General features: G+C 36.2%; 2 protein-coding genes across 2 annotated transcripts; both read right to left on the reverse strand.

The window, feature by feature from the left end:
- Positions 1-7,858: 7,858 nt before the first annotated feature.
- Positions 7,859-8,970, reverse strand: LOC107625919 (uncharacterized). Its single transcript, XM_021116291.2, has 5 exons — positions 8,908-8,970; positions 8,726-8,815; positions 8,557-8,619; positions 8,390-8,452; positions 7,859-8,125 (listed from the first exon to the last, which is right to left on the reverse strand). The coding sequence occupies exons 1-5, from the start codon at positions 8,956-8,958 to the stop codon at positions 7,859-7,861; spliced, it is 534 nt and encodes a 177-aa protein (XP_020971950.2). The 5' UTR covers positions 8,959-8,970.
- Positions 8,971-16,894: 7,924 nt separating this feature from the next.
- Positions 16,895-20,021, reverse strand: LOC148575311 (uncharacterized). The gene is made up of 2 exons (XM_088506168.1): positions 18,381-20,021; positions 16,895-17,596 (listed from the first exon to the last, which is right to left on the reverse strand). Exons 1-2 carry the CDS (start codon positions 20,019-20,021, stop codon positions 16,895-16,897), a joined length of 2,343 nt encoding a protein of 780 aa, XP_088362294.1.
- Between the last annotated feature and the right edge of the window lie 3,797 nt (positions 20,022-23,818).

Here is a 23,818-nt window from a genome sequence, read left to right on the forward strand (position 1 = left end):
AACCCTCTTTTCACCTTATTCTGCAGCAGCTACGTTATGATTCGTATTCCAAGCTCTACTAGTGAAGAAGAACGGCAAGCAAAAGTAATAACCGCAAACACAGCAGCTTTAGCTAACCGCCAGAATAAATGCAACCAAACAAGGCAAAGAGGAACATTACGCACTAATAAAATAGAATCGAAATGGAGCATTATGGCAAGATAAAGTACAATAGAATTTGTCTTACCAGAAAAGAAACAAGAGAATGGGGAACGGAGAAACTATAGCTTCGACAACATTTTCTTTCAACAATTAGAACGCCGAACAAGGGCACAGCCGAGCAAAAATGACAAGCCAGTGGCGGCGGAAGCATTAATCTGAATGATTAAGGCAGCAGAGACACCAACAATAATCAAAATAGTGAAACAGAATAGAAGTGGAATAGGGTTCAAGAAAGCAGAATCAGGGTTACCGGTGAATCTGGTCTGGTTCGGCAACAGCGTAGGCAAGGCTTCTCTTTAGTGGTGAGACGCGGCGGAGGCAACCCTGGCGATAGCCAGGCATGGCGGTGGCTGAAGCTTCATCGACGGTGACTTGGCAGTGGCCTGAACGGCGACGGCAAGGGGTGAATGGTGGCGATTGGGCGACACTGGCTCCAACGACGCGCAGGTCTCCTTCCTCCTCCTCTCTTTAATCACGTCACTCCCTCTCTTCGTGGCGGTGTCACAGCAGCAGTGATGGGCTTCAGCAGCAGCGAATCGCTGGCGACGGAGGTCCAGCAGTGGCGAACGGCTTCTGCTTGACGGCGGATCTGAAGATGATAGTACGCGGTGGTTGCAGCGGCGTTCAAGCTTCAGCGACGGCAACGAGGATGCACGGCAGTGGCTTCTCCCTCCCAGTTCTGACTCGCGCTCGTCTCTCTCTCATGGCTCCCTCCGCAAACGCCCCCTCTCCACGGTCCGACAACAACGCGACGGCAGCGGTGAGGCCCAACGCGCCGGCGTGGTCGTCTTCTCTGCCCTCCTCTGCTCTCCCCGTTTCCCTTCTCCCTTTCTTTCTTTCTTCTTTTTCCTGATTTTCTGAAGCTGAAGAAAGGGTATGGCGGTGCTGAGATAAGGAGGAAGGGGAAAATGTAATAAAATTAGGGTTAAGAGAGTGAGTTTGGGAATTTTAGCTAATTTAGGATTTTGGTAAAAATTAGGTATAGGGATAGTTTGGTAATTTTAATAAAATTGGAGCATAAAGTATTAGTATTTGAAAAACTTATTTAATCTCTAAAATTACCTTAAAATATTATTTGTGGTATAAAAGTACTAATTGATTCTCAATAAATTACTCTAATTGAAAATCCATGGTAATATAATTAATTTCTCTTTATCTTTAACTTAAAGTATTAAATGATATAAATTAAATTATCTAAAATCAAATCATATAAAATTCTTATTATTTCATAACTACCAACTTTATAATTTAAATATGGAAAATAATTCAATAATTATGAAATTAGGTAAAATTCTATTTAATTATCAAAACCTGATTTAATTTTTTATTTAATTAACTTTAATAAAATAATTTCTGAGAATAAAATTTCTAATGAATAAATGAATTGAAATTAATTCATAACAAGATTTATTTGAAAATTCTGGGTCTTACATTATCAATATACAAAAAATATATTGTCTTATTCCTAATAAATTTTTAAAAAATACTATAAAATATAACAATTAAATATTACACCAAAATTTAATCAATATCTTAAAAAATATATGGGTTAGTTACCATCATCTTTCCATTAGGTTTCGCTTGGTTGGTGTTCTTTGAACACAAAGACATAAATATAAATACACAAATAGACATAGACACAAATATACACAAAATTGTATAACATGTTTAGTGGTGATATATAAGACATAGTCATCTCATTTAAATGTCTATTTTACTCTAAATATAACCATCACCACCACCGTCATTATCACTGACTTCTTTAACCACAACTAACTTTTCAACCTTTAATCCAAATGAATATCACCAATAAAATTTAATCATCAGTTTAACAATTATTTTTTAATAACAAAAACTGATACAAAAAAAAAAAAACAGATCTGAAAAATAGTAAAAACAAAGAAGAATGTGAGACTTGAGAGGGATGTGAAAAAGGCCAGGTTAAAAAAACAGCAGAAGCAAAAAAGAAGGTGATAGGGAAGGAAAAAAAAAGTTGGCCTAGCTAGATCTGGAAAAAAAATGTCTGAAAGAGGAGAGGGACGAGAAAGAAGAAGAGCAGAGGCAACATCGCATCGGTGGCACCGGCAGCAGTGGCTCAGAGAGAAAAATCGCAGAAGTAAGGGTAGAACAATCAACCGAGAAGGGGAAGATGAAGAGACAAGGGCGTAGTGATGACAAAGGCAGTGGCGATGGCGGTGACGGTCGCAAATGAAGCAGTGACGGAGAGAGGCAGTGTTAGAAGAAGATGGATGAAGGAGGATGGAAGATGGAGAAGGGAGATCTGGGAAGAGGAAGAGGGCAAAAATGTAAACAAAAATCTATGTCTATATATAAGATTAGTGTCTTAGCTGAGAAGAGGGACACCAAATACATGTATTTCATGTATGCTTGTGTACCACCGTGCTATTAAAATTTGTATCTCATCAAACAAACAGTGAACGTATGTCACCGTGTCCATGTTTCTAATAGACATGGACACTAAACAAACGCTGCCTTAGATATCAATTTCCAAATGATACATGGTTTTACCCATAAAAGTGCAATAAAATTATCAGCTCCGTTAGGTAGACAACAAAAAATTTAAATAACGTGAATAATGGGTTGATTTCTTGGCCCTACTGAAAAAGAAAAAATTATTTCAATTAGGTAACAAAAAATCCTTTTACTTTACCTTTTTAAATTTTTAATCATTCGTCACTGCTGCCTCTCCTAAAAACCTTATCATCGTCATTGTTGCCCAATCAGTCCCCCACTGGATTTGCAATAAGAACAACTATCCTTTTTGTATGTAAAATGAACATCCATTTCTTTTGTATATAAAATAAAATATAATAATAAATTTACAACTGTTAGAATATATTAGGATCAATTAGCATTCATTATAATTATTTAGCATATCTGAATATTTATTATAGGATATTATATCTTTATTATTTCAATTCTCTTAGCATCTATAAATACTTTTCTATATTTATCATTCCATACAGCTTGAATACACACAAATTCTTTCTCTATTGCTCTCTCTCTCTCTTACCTTTCTAACATGGTATCAAAACCATGGTATCCTCATTGAAGAGCATAGATTAATTTTCTTCTGGTGAAATCACCGTATTTTTTCACACTTTTTCTTTATGCCATTTTTTTTATCTTCTGTTACTTCTTTGATGTTTTTTCACCTTACCGATTAGCCTATCCTCTTTGTCTTGTGTGTCTTTTCGAGTCTAATTATCAAACACCACTGTCATCCGCTGCTTACCTATTCCCATGGAGATATTATATATTTTTTTGTCACCTTATGGCAGTTCGTTATCCTCTGACATTTTACCATCTCTTCGTAGTTTACCTTCCGGCAGTTTGCTATCCTTTCAGCAGTTTCTTCTGTGTTTCCTTGCGACAGTTTCGCCTGCGCTTCCTTGTGGCAGTTTTGTCTGTGCTTCCTTTGGCAATTTTGTTTGCGTTTTCTTGTGGTAGTTCTGTCTACATTTCCTTGTGGTAGTTCCTTGTGGCAGTTCTGTCTGCGCTTACTTGTGGCAGTTCTGTTTACGCTTTCTTTCGACAGTTCCGTCTGTGCTTTCTTCTGTCAATTTCGTCTACATCTGTTCTATCAGTTTATGCATTTTTTTCTTGTTTCATTGTTTTAGATAAGTTTCAAACTCAAGTTGTTACTTGAGTTTGAGGGGGGGGGGGATGTTAGAATATATTAGGATCAATTAGCATTCGTTAGAATTATTTAGCATATCTGAATAAATACCCTTTTATATTGTATTATTTCACAACCTGAATAGAAACAAATCCTTTTTATATTGCTTTCTCTTACCCTTTCTAACAGTAACAAGAACAATCATTCCTTTTGTATGTAAAATAAAATATAATAATAAATTTATAACAAGAACAACCATCCATTTTGTATGTAAAATGAACATCCATCCCTTTTATATGAAAAATAAAATATAACGATGGATTTGCAACAAGAACAACCATTGCTTTTGTATGTAAAATGAACATCCGCATGCAAATAAAACCTCCAATAAATATCTTGTTGGAAATTTGCACCTCCACAATATTGCCATCTGAGTGAGTATAATGATCATTGATGTAAGAAGATGGGGCTGTAGAACCTTCTTTACCGATTGAGGAATCCATTAATGGAACAAAAATAAACATATACAAATCCAAACACGTTAATAAGGGTGTCTGGTGAAACAATGATGGCGATGGGCGGGGTTGCACTTCACAGTTGCGTCTGCACGAGCTGTGGAGGGACAACGGTGCACGGTCATGCTGTGGCGATATCGGCGTGGGAGTGCGGTGGCAACGACATGGGCTACGGGGGGATAGCGGTGCAGAGTGAGGCTGCGGTTATAGAGTTCCCCGACGGTTCCAAGACTTTTGAATTGGTTGCGAAGTTCAGTTGCTACGGTGTCAAAATTGACTTGTCCCTTTCCAACGTAGCTTCTCTTCGCTGCGCCAGAGAGTTTCTAGAGATGACGGAGGAGTACTCCGAAGACAACCTCATCTCCAAGATAAAAAGGTTCCTCTCTAGTTCTGTTCTCAACAGCATCAAGGACTCCATTACAACATTAAAATCTTGCAAGCGTTTAATGTCTATGGCAGAAGAATTAGACATCGCGAGCAGGTGTATTGATTAAGAATGTGTTTAATTGTTAATATTAATTTTTTAAATTTTAAAATTTAAAATTAAATAATTAATTAAGAGTCTGATTTTTATTTTTTAATATATATATATATATATATATATATATATATATATTTTAAATTTATTGTTTACAATTATCATTATTTTTCTATGCTTTCTCTAAAATTATTGATAAAAAATCTTATTATGTAGGAATATCTCGTCTAATATATATAATGGAGAAATAGGAGAAATAAATTATTTTACAAAAAATCTTTTATCATATCAAATTTATAAAAAAATATTTTATTAATTTGAAAAATTAAATTTATTATCTTTTTATTTTAGTGTAATATATTTATTATTTTGTTTAATATTTAATTTATATTAATAAACAAGTTAATACTTATTAAGATTAATACACTAATGTGTATATATAAAAAGGTTAATATCACACTAATGTGCGCCATCGCAGTTGCATCCAAACTCATGGGCGTTTGTTAGGGCTTTTCAAATTCTGATTGGGTTTTTAGATGTTGAGCCTTCATTGGAAGTTTTCTTTGCACTATTTCAGTATAAGGGGGTTAGGCGGGGTTGTCGGTTGAATCTTGCGAATGTTCCAGGTTGTGCTATTTTTAGTTTATATAGGTCCTCCTATAAGGGGTTTAAGTCCATGTTTTTGAAGATAGGTGTTGCCGAGGGTGAATATCCTTGGTTTGTTGATGAATGTTTGTTGGAAAGGTTCCCTTTGTATTGGGTTTCGAGGTCTAGGCAGATACTTGGGATGGATGGGATGGAGTATAGGAATGAAATGATCGTGGAGTTTTTAGTTAATCATATTTCATCGTCGGGTTTGCTGTCTGTTGTTGAGCTCCTTGAGTTGGAAGTTGATAGGGATGCCCTTGATGGATATATAGGTAACTGCTTTGTTTGGTTATTTTGTATGTTGTTGTTTGTAGGTATTTATTTCTATGTGTGTATTTGTAGTTGAGAAGGCTCCTAAGGTGACCTCATCCAACTTACGGGCTTTTTTCCGAACCAAGAACGTAGAGAAGCAGGGTTCGACTAGTCAGGTTATGGTGGAGAAAGGTGCTGAGGTTAATCAGCCATCTCTGAAGAAGGTTAATTTTAAGAGAAAAAGAGGTGAGGTGAAGAAAAATAAGAACATGGTTGAGGAGGAAACAGGAGGAGAGGTTAACCTGGATCAGGTTAAAAAGTTTATTGAGAACCAGAAAGTATTGCATAGTTATAGAGGGGATGATGATTTGACGTCTTTGTGGAGCGAGCATTTCCCTTTTACTATGATGGCTGATGAGCATATTCAGAGCCCTTCTGATGTTAAGCTCATTCATGAAGTGGGCGACGTTGGGGGTGGCCCAGTATTTGCAGGTATGTTATGTAGTGATTCGTTTGATTTGTTTGTGTGTCGTTTTTGACGTGTTTTCTGTGTTTAGGTTATTGGTGCCCGCTTGATGTGTGTTGGTCGGACTGAGGAGTTGAAACGTTCTAGGGTTGTTTTTGACAAAGCTGCAATGGACCAGCTTATTCGGGAGAATGTGGAAAAAAGTGGTAAGCTTCGTGATGCTTTGGATTTGGTGAATCAGTTAGGGGAGAAGCTCAGTGCTGCTGAGACGTCCTTGAAGAAGTCCCTTGAGGAGAAAGCTTCTCTTGAAGCTAGGTTAATTGTGCTTGGAGTTGAAAAGAAACAGGCTGAGGACGATAAGGAAAATCATGGTTTGGAAATGTTTGTGGCCGGGTTTGAAAGAGCTGTTGAGCAGGCGAAGTTTCTGGTGCCTGATGCTGATTTGTCGAGGATGGATCCTTGTAAGGTTATTGTCGGAGGCGAGCTGGTTGAAGATGATGATGATGCTAAGGGTGAGGGCGAGAATCCTGGTGCTTAGCTTTGTAATATACTAGTATTTTGTTTGTTGGTGTTTTCTGGATGATTTGTGTTTTATTGTGCTTATGCAGTGCATATGTGGCTACTTTTGAACAATTAATTATAGTGTTTCCTCGTGCTAGGATTTGTCCCACTACAAAAAATCTGGTTAAAACAGCGGTTTTTTTGGGTATTGATGGCGGTTTGAACCGCCATTATTACCAGAAACGACGATTTTAGAAAGCGACGTAATTCTGGGTGCCATTCTGGTTATTACGGCGGTTTTCAGAAAACCGCCACAATTTTCTGGGTTAAAACAGTGGTTTTTGGATAGGTTAAAATGGCGGTTTAAACTGCCATTATTTCCAAATAAAACAGCGGTTTTTTGGATAGGTTAAAATGGCGGTTTTCCAGGGTAAAATGGCACTTTTGGTTGGTTAAAACGGCGTTTATGAACTGCCATTTTTACCCTAGCAGAGTGGCATTTTTGGTTGGTTAAAATGGCATTTAAAACCGTCATTTTTACCTGGTTAAAACGGCATTTTTGGTTGGTTATAATGACATTTTAAACCGCCGTTTTTACCGTTTTAAAATGACGTTTTATGTTATTTAAAATGGCAGCTACAAACCGCCATTTTTACCAGATAAAAGTGACATTTTTTATTATTTAAAAAGGTAGTTTTAACCGTCATTTTTACCGTGTTAAACAAATAATTTTTTGTTTAAAATTTCACAATAACAAGAAATCATAACCTATAAATAAAATATTACATAATTTATAAATAAAGTATTAAACAGATTAATAAGTTTAACAAGAAATCATAACCCATAAGATTGAATGTCTCAGTCATTACAAGAAATCATAAATGCATTGACTACTGCAGAACATAAAACTAAACTTTGGAATGTTGCATTAAAAAACCGGAAGAATAATGAAATAACTGAGCTTCCAAAATAGGGGACTTTCTATAAGGGCCAGTTATGTCCTCCACCTCTGGTCAAAGATAATGCACAGGCTAGAAATGATGCATTCTACTCAACAAAATAATTACAAAGAACAAAGCATATTATGATCGCCTTATAAGAACCTATCGTCTAAAAGAATGAGAGGAATAGAGTGCAATTGACTCAGCTTCCTCTTTCTAGCTTCTTTCTCCAAATGGGTACTCTAAAATGAATTTTATATTTGATTTCTTCTTTTTCTCTTTGTTTTTTTTTTCATTTTCCTGTTGGATGGTTGTTAGCTGCGTGCGTCCAATATGAGATAACCTTGACGATGATGTAATTAGTGGTGCTTCTTCATCGATGTCCCTTTCAGATGTTGGAACATTGCCTCCACTGCTTCCCGCATTGTCACTAATATTGTCTGGTGTATAAATATCAGATGATTTTTTCTCAAATTTCCAATCCTGTACGACATAAATGGCCAATGCACCTCTTAATGAGATCTGACGAAACTATACAAGGATATAACATAACCCTATACATTTAACATGATAAAGTGCCTTAACAGTAACTAATTTTATTGCCCGACACAGAATTAATGCTAATAGATGTCATTCATTAGCATATAAAGATCAGCAACCTACTGATGATGCTAAGATAATTTAAAAACTAATTTAACATAAGAAAGCTCAAGTCATTAGCAATGTTAATTTCAATGCAATTTGTACCACTTTAAGGCTCAAAATTTCTTTTTCACTCAGCAACCACTTGGTTTCTTCCACCAATCCAACCTGAAAAGTGAAAACAATATAGGAAATGAATTATTTTAACAACTAGTTCTTAAAACTCGATGCTCCCAAGTGTTAGAATGAAAAATAATTTTCAAGCCATTCACCTCTTTTTGAAGCAAGGAACTCTTCTCACTCTCTAACTGTGCAATTCTCATTTCTAAACCAACCTGCAGGTGATCCAGTTAGGCATGCCAGGCCAGCAATCAGCAGCCCAACACATATAAGAACAATATTCCAAATATTAGTCAAAATTGTTCACTCAAATTGATTCACCTGTTTTCGTGTGTGCAATTCATTGTCACATTTTAATTTATTGATAGTCTCTTCCAAGGCTACCTGAGTGGCCTTTTCCACCAATTCAGCCTGGATGTGATACAAAATTAAATATGAAAAATTTTATCTTTACAGACTCAACGCTCCAAACTCTTAAAAGAACACAATACTAAGTCTTTCACCTCTTTTTCAAGTAAGGAACTATTCTCACTCTGTAATTGTGAAATTCTCATTTCCAAACTAGCCTGCAGGGGATCAGGTTAATCATGCCAGTCAATAGCCAAACACATATATAAGAATAATAATAATATTCAAATAAGAGAAGAGAGCTATCCATACAGTCATTAAACCGTAAATTCAAATTCAATGATCTGGTTTTGCTTCTCCCATTCATTTTCACTTTGTAATTTATTGATGGTCTCTTCCAAGGTAACCTGTGCAGAAAGGGAAGCAAATAAATGATATAAAACAAGCAATTTATTTACATAAGTGATAAATGAAAGTTAAAATACACAATAACAAAAAAAAAAGAACCAGCATTCTTTGCTTCTTCCTACTAGCTAGGGCATGAACTATATCTAAAAGTACGAAGAGGAAGGAAAAAATCAAAGAAGAAGATTAAGTAGATTACCTATTAGAAGTGACAGAGATGGCGAAACCAAATTGTAGAAGCTTGCTGAAGGGAGCAACAACGGCATTGCTTGCCGAGGCGAGGAGATGAGCCAGATTGAAAATCAAATCATAGAACACAAATAAGTTAGCGCTGTAACACCCTACCACACAAAGCTTTACGCTTAAGTCGTAAAACAGAGGTGATGTGGTATTACGACCTCTAAAATAAAATGTATATATATAATAGCAGAAGAATTATAATATGCTAGGAGCCTTGAAGAATAGAGGAAATAGAAATCGTGAAATAAAAGCGCAACGCTCGAAAAACGAGTTAACTTGCATGCTAAGAAAGCTACCGCTGTCAAGTGTAAAGTAACCCAAAACAGGAACAGAGAGTCAAAGATACAATAACGAGCTCCTGACTCAGCCTGCGAAGTCAAGACTGGTCGGAGAATATACACACATATATACATATATATACATATCCAAAACCTAAATGTACATAAAATAAATCCTACCTCTCCATACACCTCTAGGAGGATCAAAAAGAATAAGTTATGTGGAGAGAAAGCTAAGTACATATATATACATCATAGCATAACAAAATAACCCAGTAACCACTCCGCTTCAAGAGTCCAGACGCCTAACGAGATGCCTCTCAACCTGCATCTGAAAAACAACGACATAGTATGGAATGAGAACCGGAGGTTCTCAGTATGGTAAAGGTGCCACACACATAATATATAAGGTCCTGGGAATGCCAGAGGCAATCCTAGAACGCCGACACTCAGATTATAGAGTTTAAAGTATTAAACAGAAGCCATAAAAGGTGGTTTCTAAGAATATTTAAACCTAACTTAACTTAATCTTAAATCTAGGTCCCATACTGCCATTCCTCCATATCTCCAACTCCATCATGCATTTTCACAGACAAATAGACAGATAAAGGCAAGCACAAGAAGGTTACAAATACTGCAGGTAACAAATACATATTTAACATGGCAAGTACATATAGGCACACCCAATTAAAGCACAAGCAAGTAATTCAAGTAATATGTAGATGATGCATGCCTGTCCTATGGCTGATGAAGCTCATCTGTCGATTATCCAGCCAACCCGACAAGTCTGAATTGTCCTTAGACTGTCCCCCGACGTGCATCCCCAAGAGTCTATGCATAGCTTTATCTCAAATAATCAATATTACTCAATGGGGGTAACATTCCCGGGAATTTATATAGTGCCCGGTCACACTTACGTCGTAGGGTCAACAGAGTATCGAGTTTTCAACCTGGTACACGTGGTGGCAAGCCACGGCACTTAATCCAGGGAACCTCGTATCTCAGATCATTAAATTATTCAAGCCATATAAATAATTCGATTATAATTCATCAACATCCACATCATTCTCAATCGCATCTCATTCATCATCATACATCAATCATATTCAATCCTTATCTTTCATTATCACACCTCCCATTCCGTCCATCAATAGTTTCAATTCAAAACATAATTCATTCTTTTCTAAATGAATCAAACTTAAAACATGCTCATTTTCTTAATAACTCAAAATCAAACCATATAACCTTTGAATCTAAATCTTTTTAAATAATCATCTAAACAAAATCTCTAATTTTTATAAAATTTTGGCAGCATCTCTTCTAAAACTCGGACTTTGCCACCCTTTTCGGTCCAAACCTATATTCTTTTCAATTCAACATACCCTTCCTCATCATCATAACAATCACCACAATAAATCTACCTCAGATCAATAATTATACTCATACAATATTCAAACCCAACAACCAAAATTCAACTAAAAATCATAGTTCACAAATCCTAGGATTTTAACACAAAATACCTCATTTTTCATTCAAAATTTCCATTCCAATTATTTTCAAACCTATTACCACCAATCCAAATTGCTAACAATAATCCTCAACAAGCTCCATATCTTTTCATCAATCATCATTCAACCAAACTAAAATATAGCCATTTAATTAACAATTCAATCACATATCCTTTCAAAGATCCAACTAGCAACCAATATCATCTTACAAACAAATCACCAAACCAAACCAAGCATATTCATCAACCCATTACTAAACATTAAATATACACCTGCATTCTAACTTATCCTATGGTCATCTAGCCTAAGTTTTCACAGAACATTATATATTAAATGCAAGAAACCTAAACCATACCTTAGCCGATTCCCAAGAATTATTCCAAGACAATTTTCCTAAAAGAACACAGCCCTCAAAACCTCAACTAATCCGCTTCCTCCAAGCTCCAGTATTCACAATTTCAAGCTCCAATTATTTATTTACAACCTAATACACATTTATAACACATATATACCCAATTTAATACTCAAAGCTCAAATTAAATGAAATTAAAATGGAATTATGATTTTCTCACCTTACCCAAGCTTCACATAAGCAAGAGTGAACGTTTTCCTCAAGCTAATTGGATCCTAAAACATCAAAGAGTAAAGAAATTTAATACCTCCACTTAATTTCCCAAAAATTGGAGAATAAAATAATGATTTACCTATGAAATTGTTCCGGTAGAAATGTAGAGCTCGACGCGGTGGACGCGTGGCCACAAACGGTGCGGCGATCAGAGCTCGGACGGAGGAGTTACGGCAAATTAAATTTACCGTGAGGGTTGGAAACGTTCTTCGTTTCTCTCTTCCCCTAAATGTGTTTCACGCTGCCTCTGCTGAATGGGGGAGAAGAGAGACTTGGATTCATTAAATGCTGGGCCGGTTGGGCCCACGGGCCCGGTTTGGGCCCGGTTCAACCGGCTCGGCCCGTTCGGTCTAATTTTTGATCGATTTTTTTGAAATTGGTGTCAAAATTCTCGTTTCGACGAGCTCTATTCTAATTTAATATAATATTCACATTTCTAATCCTCCTTATTAAAAAATAATTTATTGACTAATTATTTACTAATTTAACCGGGGTTTACAAGCGCCGCCGAAATTAACAAAGATAATGGCAATTCTTTAAACCCGCCATAAAATTAGTGCCATTTTTACCAACATTTTTTTGTAGTGGCCACTCATAATGAACACCATATTCTTAGGTTACTGCATAAACCACATCAACCATACTATATTAACATATACTCTAGTGTGTTGCATTCGGTTTAGTTTATTTTCCAGAGTCCCCTTAATAAGGAAAACTGCAGAAAGCCAATAACTTAGCATATTATCCAACCAAAATATAGAATCCAAATTATGGAAATGCCATAGATCATATCCTCACCCAGCACTTAAAATGAACCAAAATAAAATTAAAATTTATTGAAAATTTTGAAAAAAATTTGTATAAAGTAAACATCTCTTGATATTAAAGCAAGGTTAGAGATATTGTATGATTAATACACCACCAAACTTTGTTAAATACAGATTCAATGTGACCAAATAAAATAGATAAATATATTGGTCTAGCTATTTGAGTTTCTATTTTGCTAATTTTATGCAATTGCTTTATGTTTAATCTTGTTTCACATATGACTGAGGTATATCAAAGACCAAGGAAAGCCATTTTCAACATGAAGTGGTGGAGGGGTTTTTGATGCATTAGATATAATAGATTATATTAATCTTATGATGAGAAATTAAATAAACAAGTTTCTATAAAAATATACCAGTAATTTTGAGGTTTTATGTCCCTGTGACATACTTCAATGCTGTTGTGAAGATAAGCAAGTGCTCTAAATATCTACAACATAAGAAAGAGTAGAGATTAATGCACACCAACAAAGTGACAAATAGAAAGAAAAGGGCTTACTATTTGTGCTACAACTGGAAACAAAAGAGATTATTATTAACAAGGAAGAGCATTACAAACCTCACACCTAAAGTAAAGAGAAAGACGTGAACAGAGTCTACTTGAGGGGGAAAAATGCATTAAGAGCACTTAAGTTGAAAAATTGCAAAAATTCATTAAGTACATTAAGAGCACTTAAGATGAAAAATTGAAAACAGAGTCTACTAGAGCTATATGTGCACATTTGACATTAGAAAACCCACGTCACCATACCAAAATTTTAACCATAGTATATATAGCATATAGATATTATAAAATGCTTAAGCTTCCCAAGTTTAGATACCAAATGTCCAGATAGATTAGAGTTATCAAGATTCCTGTAAAAAGTAACACAAGGTGATCAATTTAATAGAAAATGTCAATGGAATACTAACTACTTAAAAGCTTACTAGTAAATTCCTTAAAAGCTTTTTCTGCAAACAGAAAACATGAAGAAGAATATCAATGCAGTTCACAGTGCACATAATACCAGGAGAAAACAAGTATCACATGATTCTAATCAATCCTATAATTATGAAAAAATTCAGTGAAGACCTTACTCAATTTTTTCTAACAATCCCTGATTTCTGACCTAAAAATAAATTGAACAAGGAAGAAAATCAAAACCTGGAATTAAATAAAATAAGTAGCAGTTAGCATAGAATAATTAAAACCTAGAATCAAACAAAATAAGGTTGATGAGGAGAACAAAAGCTCGAAGAACAGAAACTAATAGAATACCTCGCAAATCGCATCAACGGAAGTAAATGTACCATCAGAGGATAAGCATTGATGGACATGACATCGATGGAGGGGAAGAATCATTGATGGAGGAGAAGCTTGCAGAGCAGCAGTGATGTCATTTTCGAATTCTGCCACACCAACGCAACTCTTACATGCATAAAACAATGAATTGAAAGAATAGTAATAAATAGAGAGGAAGTAACAAATCATAAATCAAAAGAAGATGAGGAAGAAGAGGATGAGAATTTCGTATAAAAACCTAGAAATGAGAAGGGACACGGAGAAGACGAGTTAGGGTAAGAAGCTCGCACAACATAGAACGCAGAAGCTCGATGGAGGAGAAGCTCGCATCAATGGCAGAGAAGCTCACAAGAATAGAGGAGAAGCTCGCATCAATGGAGGAGAAGAAGCCACTAGAGGAGAAGCTCGTTCCTCACGCTTTACTCTCTTCTACTCGCAATTAGGTTTAGGTTGGGCTTTCTTCTAATTAAATAGTAGATAACAGCGGTTCGTACTGCCAAAAATGTCCCTGACTTACAGATACATTATGGCAGTGATATAAACCGCCTCAATTCATGAATATTGTGGCGTTTTAAGGAAACCGCCTTAATATTAATGATGTTTTAACCAACTTTTTTTGTAGTGTCCTTTGCTATTGGCTTGCCTTGGATTGTTTGCTTAGGGTGTTGTGTTATTGTTTATGAATGTATCGCGTTATTTGGTTTGGATTATAGTTGTTATCAAGGAACGTTATGCTGCTGTTAATGTTGTTTTGTGGGCGGTTGGTTGGGTTTGCTCTGAGTCATAGTATTAGAGAAGTGTTTGATTGGCATATTCAATAGCCGTTTTGTTTTTCGATAGGCACGCTCAAATGCGTCGGTAGTCAATATTGTTTGCTGGAATACAATATTTAGTAAAGGGGAATGATAGGGGTAGATGTTTAGTTTGTAATATATATTTGTTTGAGAAATTGCGGGGTGGTGTGCCTCATTAAAACCTCTCCAGCAAAACCCTCCTTAGGGAAAAATCTGGTAGTAGGAAAAAGAGTGCACCACCGTGTCTGACTTATAGACTAACTGAAATACATTTTCAGGGAGGATATGTTCCATGTATTTGGTAAGATAGTTCCATCAAGCTTTTGTATTTTGTAAGCCCCCTTGCCAACGACTTTGTATACTTTGAATGGTCCTTCCTAGTTTGCACTTAGTTTGCCATGTCCTTATGGTTTTCGTATGTCTTCGATTTTTCTGAGTATGAGGTCACCTTCCGAAAATATCCTCGGTTTGATCTTCTTATTGTACTTCCGAGCTATAGCTCGTTTTGTTGCTAGTTGCTGAAGTGCTGATTTGTCTCGATCTTCCTCTATGAGGTCAAGCTCGGCTTTTCTTTTCTCTATGTTGTCGCTTTCGCTTGCACTTGTGGTTTTGTTACTTCGTAGGGATACTTCAAATGGTATCATGGCGTCGCATCCGTATACTAGCCTGAAGGGTGTTTCCTTTGTTGATGATTGCTCGGTGGTGTTGTAGCTCCATATTACTTCAGGGATAAGCTCGGTCCATTCTCCCTTTGAATCTTCTAGTTTCTTTTTAAGGCCTTGCAAAATGATCTTATTGGCGACTTTGGCTAGGCCGTTAGTTTGCGGATGTTCAACAGAAGAAAATTGTTTGATTATTTTGAAATTTTGCAGAAAATTTGTGAACTTTTGATCTATAAATTGTCTGCCATTATCAGTAATAATGAATTGAGGAATACCAAAGCGGCATAGGATGTTTTTCCATACAAAGGAAATCATTTTTTCAGAAGTGATTTTTGCCAATGGTATAGCCTCTATCCATTTGGTAAAGTAATCTATAGCGACAATTAGAAATTTAACCTGGCCTAGAGTAGGGGAAATGGTCCGAGGATATCTAACCCCCATTTGTTGAACGACCAACATATCTCGGATGTATGTAACTGCTCGGCTGGGTTGTGAATGATTGGTGCATGACGTTGGCATTGATCGCAGTGTTTGACCTTATTCATGCAATCCTGTTTAAGCTTCGGCCAGTAATAACCAGCTCTAAGAATTTTGGCGGCTAAGCTTCGGCCGCCGATGTGTGTGCCACAGACTCCTTCATGGACTTCGTCTATTGCCAATTTGGCTTCTGTTGTACTTAGACATCGTAATAGAGGTCTTGTAAATCCTCTTTTGTACAACTCGGTTCCGACTATGGTGTAGAAGCTTGCTCTTCTTTTGAATTTTCGTGGATCTTGGATGTTGTTTGGTATGATACCTATTTTCAAGTAAGTTATGAGGGGTGATCTCCAATTGTCTTCCTGCAGGATACTCAAAATTGTTGTTAGCATAAAACTGGGTTCGTCTAGTGTTAATTGGGATAGTATGGATGTTTTGGTTTGATTTCTTGTTGTTGCTAATTTTGAGAGGAGGTCCGCTTTGTTATTTTGCTCTCGAGGTATATGGGAAATATTAAATTTCTAAAAATTACTTATAAGATTACTAACTGTTGTGTTGTACTTTTTTAATAGGGGGTCTTTTACCTGAAAGTTACCTGTTACTTGTTGTACTACTAGGAGAGAATCACATTTGACGTTTATCTGTGTGACGCCCATGGTATGAGCTAGTTGCAGTTCTGCTATTAAAGCTTCATACTCGGCCTGGTTATTGCTTGCGTGGAAAGTGAATTGTAGTGATTGTTTGTATTGTATTCCGTGATCACCCTCGAGGAGTATTCCCGCTCTGGAGCCGTTGCTATTTGAGGCTCCGTCGACATATAGCGTCCATATGTTGTCTTTAGGAGCTTGGTCTTCTAGAGTAAGTTCTGCAACGAAGTTGGCTAGTGCTTTGTGATTTGATGGCACCTCTGGATTAGTATTGGATGTCGTATTCTGATAGTTCGATTGACCACTTGATTAATCTTCCTGCTAGTTCGGGTTTCGTTAGTATCTGTCTTAGTGGTTGTTCCGTTCTGACCACGATGGTGTGGCTTTGGAAATAGTGTCATAGGCGCCTGGTTGTTGTGACTAGACCTAAGGCTAGTTTTTCCAACTTTGGGTAGCGAGTCTCGGCGTTTTGAAGTGATTTGCTGACGAAGTATACTGGATGCTCTTGCTTTCCTATTTCTGTCACTAATACAGAACTGATAGCATTGTTAGTGATAGATAGGTATAAATAAAGTGGTTTACCTATTTCTGGTGTTTGGAGGATTGGAGGGGCTGAAAGTATGGTCTTTAGTTCTGTGAAGGCTGCTTCGCATTCCTCGGACCAGTAGAACTTTTCTTGTTTCTTCAGGTTCTTGAAAAAGTGATGTGATCGGTGGGCTATACGAGGGAGGAATCTGGCCAGTGCTGCAAGTCGGCCGGTTAGTTGTTGGACTTCTTTGACTGTCTTTGGGCTTCGCATGTTTAGGATCGCTTGGCACTTTTCTGGATTTGCTTCAATACCTCGGTAAGTAAGCATAAAGCCGAGGAATTTTCTGCTTTGTACCCCGAAAGCACATTTTTCTTGGTTTAGTTTCATATTGTATCTTCGTTGTTGTTGGAATATCTCTGTTAGGTCTTTGGCGTGGTTTGCCATGTGTGTTGATTTTGCCACCATGTCATCGACATAGACTTCTATGTTTCTTCCGATTTGCTTTGCGAAAATTTTGTCCATGAGGCGTTGATAGGTAGCGCTTACATTTTTAAGTCCAAATGGCATAACCTTATAACAGAAATTACCAATGTCAGTAATAAAAGCAGTCTTATCTTGGTCAGCCTCATGCATTAAGATTTGGTTATAGCCGGAATAGGCATCCATAAAACTTAGGCATTGAAAACCAGAAGAGTTATCAACAAGTTTGTCAATGCATGGGAGGGGTATGCGTCCTTTGGACAGGCCTTGTTGAGGTCTGTATAGTCCACACACATCCTCCACTTACCATTGTTCTTCTTTACCATTACCACATTGGCTAACTAGGTGGAGTATCTGAGCTCTTTGATAAAGCCAGCGTTTAGTAGTTTTTGAGTCTCCTCCAGGGAGGCCGTCCTTTTGTCAGTGCTGAGGTGTCTTTTCTTCTGAGCTATAGGTCTCATTGACGGGTTGATGGCTAGCTTGTGGCAGATGACGTTGGGGTCTATTCCTGACATATCTGCTGGTGTCCATGCGAACAAATCAATGTTTTGTCTCAATAGCTCGACTACTTGAGTTTGCTCGTCATTTCTTAGTGCGTTGCCGAGGTATGTATACTTGTCTTCGTTGCTTGGTAATTGAACTTTAGTGAGGTCGTCGATTGGCATTGGTCGTTCTTGATTGTTGGTCCTTGGATCTAGGTCTACCAAGGGGGATAGTTGTTCCGAGTTATACACCGCCTGGACGTATTGTTGATCAGGCTGTTTTGGTTGTTCGCTCTTTAGGCTGGCGTTATAGCACTGTCTGGCGTCCTTTTGGTCTCCATGGATAGTGACAATTTGTTATCCTGCGAAAGGAACTTGACACACAAATGTACGGTAGAAACAACAGCATTGAATGCATTTAATGATGGTCTGCCTAGGATGATATTATAGGGACTTTTGCAATCTACTACAAGATATGGTATTTCTAAGGTTCTGTTGTTGGGATAGTCTCCAAAGGTGGTCTGTAACCAGATGTAACCTCGGATAGACACTCGCTCACCTGAGAAACCTACCAGTTCTCCGGATGATGGTTGGAGGATTTTGTCGCTCAGATTCATTTTTTGGAATGTTGAGTAGAACAGCACGTCCGCACTGCTCCCTGGGTCCATCAGGATCTTTTTTACCAGAGGTTCTCCGACCTGTGCTGTGATGACTACGGGGTCATCTAGATTTCGATCAGCAGCCTTATAGTCCTCGGGACTAAATGAGATTTCCGATTTGTCCTTGTTGACAGGTTGGGATAAAGTTGACTCTGTCATGGTCATCATAGCTCGGTACGACCTTTTTCTTGCCGAGTTCATGCATCCTCCACCTGCAAAACCACCAGAAATGCAGTTTATTATTCTGCGGGGTGGATTGTTATCATTGTCTACCTTTTTTCCCTTGTCTCGGGAGTTGTCAGTTTCTTTGGGTTGATGGTCGAGGCCTTCGATACTCCTCCTTCGTCCTCGGCTGTCAATGTATTTGTCTAACAGTCCCTGGCGGGCCAGCTTCTCGAGGACGTCCTTTGCTATTACGCAGTCGTCTGTAGTGTGGCCGTACTTTTGGTGGAAAGCACAATACTTAGATCTGTTCACGTGCCTCTGGTCCTTATATGTACCGGCTCTGTTCGGGGGTTTGATGAGTTTGGAATGCAGAATGTCTTTTACAATGTCCTCCCTTTTCGTGTTGAAGGGAGTGTAGCTGTCGAACTTAGGAGTTAGTCTGAATGATTTCTGGTTCGTCCTGCCGGTTAAGTGCCTATTTTGCCTTTCTTCTTCCCTATTTGGAGTAGGTTTTTCTGCTCTTCGTAGTGCTCGAAATTCTTCAACTTCAATTTGAGTTGTTGCTTTCTCTTGGAACTCGGCCAGGGTCTTAGGTTTCGCTATTACTATGGATTCTTGGAATTTTCCTGGCCGGAGGCCACTTTTAAGGGCATGGAGATGTACTTCGGAGTTTAGGTTGGGTATTTTGTTGGTTGCTTCCGCAAACCTGGTCATGTAGTCTTTTAGGCTCTCGTTCGGCCCTTGTTTGATGGTACTCAGATAATCAAAGTTGTGGACATATATTTTAGACGCAGCGAAGTGATTGACCAACTGGTTGGCTAGCTCATCAAAGTTTGAGATGGAACCTTCGGGTAGGTTAGAGAACCAGATGAGGGCGGCTCCATCCAGAAAGGTTGGGAAGGTTCGGCATAGGATGGGGACAAACTCTTTATTCATGAACATCATGGCATAAAATTTGGTGATGTGGATATTTGGGCCTCCTATTCCTTGGTAGGGTTTTAGGGTTGAAGGCAGGGTGAGATTCTCGGGCATTTTGAAGCTCATAACTTCTTTTGTGAAAGGGTTGGTTCTTTTGATAATTGTCTTTGTGGTTTTGGGGGTGGTTTGTCTAGTTTCCGAAGTATGTTTGTCGTTGTCTTCCTTGTGCTCGACATTTTTGTGTTCTTCTTTGGTACAGTCGTGCTCCATCTGTCGCAAGAGCTCAGCCATTCTTTGATTATCGGCCCTGAGGGCCTCATTGATTGCCAAGATTTCCGCCTAATTGATGTCGGAGGGAGCATGACTATGCTTGTCCGCCATCTCTCGTGTCCTGCAAAAGGAAATGAAGAGATATGCAAAATAAAGAAAACTGGGGTTAGAGAGATTTGGGTCCCACGGTAGGCGCCAAATGTTCCTGTGTGAAAATAGACTCCGAGATATAGCTCATTCTCGTGATATTCGAACTGGCTTTCCTTGGAGCAAAGGGAGTGAAACGTTGTCTTCTTGCGGGGAAGCGGCGTTGGATACCTGCAAAGGGACTCCAACGCTCAAGTAAATAAGAGTATGAATAATAGAGATGATATTCAGAGTGAATAACGTACCTATGACTGAGTGAGTCATTCGTATATAATGGGATTTACCGAGGGCAATTATGCATATCTGTTTGTTACCGATTTGGATGGGATCTTCATTGGTGGCTTGTTTCTCGAGATTTCAGTGGTTCCAGGAGAGATTTGTGGAAGGGTTGTGTGCTGACTCAGTTCCAAATTCATTGCTATCTGGTTGTTTTAGTCTAACGGATCATATATATATATATATATACTACTTTCATTATTGAAAAAATAATATAGTAGATCTCGTACATTGAACATAAAAAGAGTTAAGAAATTAAAAAATTACAATACAATTTTATGGTCCTTAAAAGTTAAGGGTTCAGTGAATAAGAAAATACCGGTAATTAATGTTGTCGGTAAAAGACCATCGACAAAATTGTTATGAGGAAGTATAGGAAGCTAATGGAGTATTTGTATAATGTGTATAATGGATTGTATTGTGTTCGATTCAGTAGGATATCAGATGTTTATTATCTCTGATACCCGAATGGTTATTTTGGATAATATGAGTGTATTGTGTTTGATAAATTAGTAGTATTTTATTCTAGATGTTCATTTTTAACTCATATTAAACTAAATAAACAGCCTATTATACACATTGTACAGATACTCTATTAGCTCTCTAGAAAGATTCGTTATAATTTATACCTTGGCTTTATTTTTAATTGACCTCTTATAAACACCAAACCTCTTATAAACACCAATTTAACGTTCAAAAAGATATATCCATCGTACTGTACGAGACCACACACACGTTATTCTCTCAGAAAATCACACCCAGTACATCATCATCACGATAATATCCATCTACACCAAAATTACTTTTAACTTGACTTTTTTTTCGTGTTGTACCAAAATCCAATAATTTGGCATAAATTCTTTTATCATTAGATCACATTTAACATCGTTAATCATCTTAAATTTAGCATATTTACAATTGACACATAGACACTTAACCTTACTCAATCTTAGGTCACCATCGAACAACAGACAAATATTTAAGAATTTGTCTAAGTCTTCGACAAAAAAAGGTTTCAAATTCTCTACTTGAATAAACCCTATCATACATCCAGAAATAATTTTGAGCTATTAGCGCTTAATTATTTTTACATTGTCCATAAAAGAGTTTGTAGCTAAATTTTATTAATTAAGTGTTTCAAAATTTTTAAAAATTTTAAAAGTCTCTCCCATAATTAAAACACTCCAAAATTTCTAACTATCAATCTTAATCATATATTTCATAAATTCAACGAAGTATAATACAACATAGACAATCTAACTTAAAAAAAATATCTACTTTGTTAATCAACCCTATATATGGTAGTCTCGCATAATTAGAAAAAATAAAATTTTTCATGTTAAAATTTATTTTCACTTGCAATAAATTATTTACGATTTTCAATTACAATTTTCAATTAGTTACTTGAAAGTAAAATTACATACCGATCTCAACAAGAATTTCAATACGTAACTACTGTTTGATTTGAGAATCGGATATAATGGATGTTAAGCACTTTTTCTTGAGCTTCCTACTTGATTAGTTTTATGAAAGGAATGTTAGTTCCATAGTTTCTTTTAAAAATAAATGAAATTGAAGCAGCGTTGCTGTTACGTTCTTTTTTATGTGATTGTACGTACATTGTTCTTATAAGTTTAAATATTGGAAGATGGTGTTTATAGTTAAGTCACTTGGTTTGCTATCCAGGTTAAAGAAAACTATCCGAAAGTCACTTAGATAAAGACGTTAAAAACGTCATTTTTTTAAAATTATTGTTTAGTAATTAAAATTTAATACATATTATTTTTGTCAAAATTAAATTAGATAAATTAATTTGGCCAAAAAATCGATGAATTAAATTTTAATTAATATTTTTTTATAAAAAATGACTACAATATCTTTATTATAGAAAATGACAAAATACTCTTTTATATATATATATATAAGAATCCTAAATTTTAAATTCTAATTCTTCTCTTCTCCGTGTCATCATGGAGTTAAAATTCAAAATTAATATATATGAGTATTTTAATTATTTTCTATAATAGAGATATTGTAGTCATTTTTTATAAAAAAAATATTAATTTAAATACGGTTTAAAACTTAGTTAATGGATTTTTTTGGCCAAATCGATTTGTCCGATCTAATTATGACAGAAATAATACGGTTTAATCGATTACATATATTAAATTTTAATTGTTAAAAAATATGTAAAAAAAAATAAATTTTAATTGTTAAAAAATATGTAAAAAAAAAAACGTTTTAGACGTCTTTATCTAGTAGCTCCCAAACCATAATAATTTAACGTAATTTTTCTAATCCTCTTTAAACATGTCATAGAGTATATAAATAACACCTTATTTAAGAGGTTGGCTAGAAAGTCTGTTAGAATTAGTGATAGGAGTGATGATTCTGTTAAGTAGTTGAGCCAGCTACCATGATTGTGCTCATCAATGCAAACTAATGAAGAATAAAATGATGGTGTTTGCTACCATAAGATAATAAATTTATACGTACCGATATAATAAAAATATGAACAAATTAGAATAAGACATGTGGACTATATTTTTTACGTTAATAATTAATTTTTTTAAAATATAAATTATATCAATAATTTTACTAAATCATCCTTATATTTTAATAAAAATAAAAAATAAATTTTATTTAATTTTATTAAAAAAACTTAAATATCATTTTTTTTTCTATTGGAGAAAAATCACTCTAATCCTTTAAATTTAATCAAAATTCAATTAACTTCAGTTTATAATTTTATATTTGAATCAATTTAAAAATCAAAACCAAAATACATTTCATTATTCATATACACTACAAAATTACTTTGTGTTTCTCATTAACCCTAATCTAATTTCTCATTTCCTATTCATACCAAAAAAAAAAAAAAACATATCTAAAGAGTAACCTCACCCCTCATCCCCCTGCCAGACAGCCGCATTTTATCGTCACCCTCTCCCCTTTCTCGTAGCCGCGCCTCCTCTCCGTCGGTCTTCACGCATAGAATCACGCACCAGCCACTAGCCGTTCTCCGTCCCTCTCCTCTCCGCATTATATGGTTGCTTTGGATTATTATGGGATTTGATTTGTAATATTTCTTTTCCTTGTGATCAAGCTTAGTTAATTAAGTAATGATAGATTCAGTTCTATTTCAGTGCATCAACTATGAATGAGTGTTTTATGATTATAGTTATTAATGAGGCAAATTACTCTCTTGAGTGGATAATTATTAAGGCTTGGTTGTTCATGTTTTTAATGTAATTGCTTGTCCGACCTTGGATTTAAGGCGCTGTTCATTTTCTAATTGGTACATATGATCTGGTAAGATAACTTTTTTTTTAAAGTTTAATTGGAAATTTAATTAAATGAGATGGTGTGAGGTTTGATCGTGGTGGAGATTAACA

This window comes from Arachis ipaensis, chromosome B2 (genome assembly GCF_059453495.1).
Source record: "Arachis ipaensis isolate K30076 ecotype BB chromosome B2, ASM5945349v1, whole genome shotgun sequence".
Classification (NCBI taxonomy): Eukaryota; Viridiplantae; Streptophyta; class Magnoliopsida; order Fabales; family Fabaceae; genus Arachis; species Arachis ipaensis.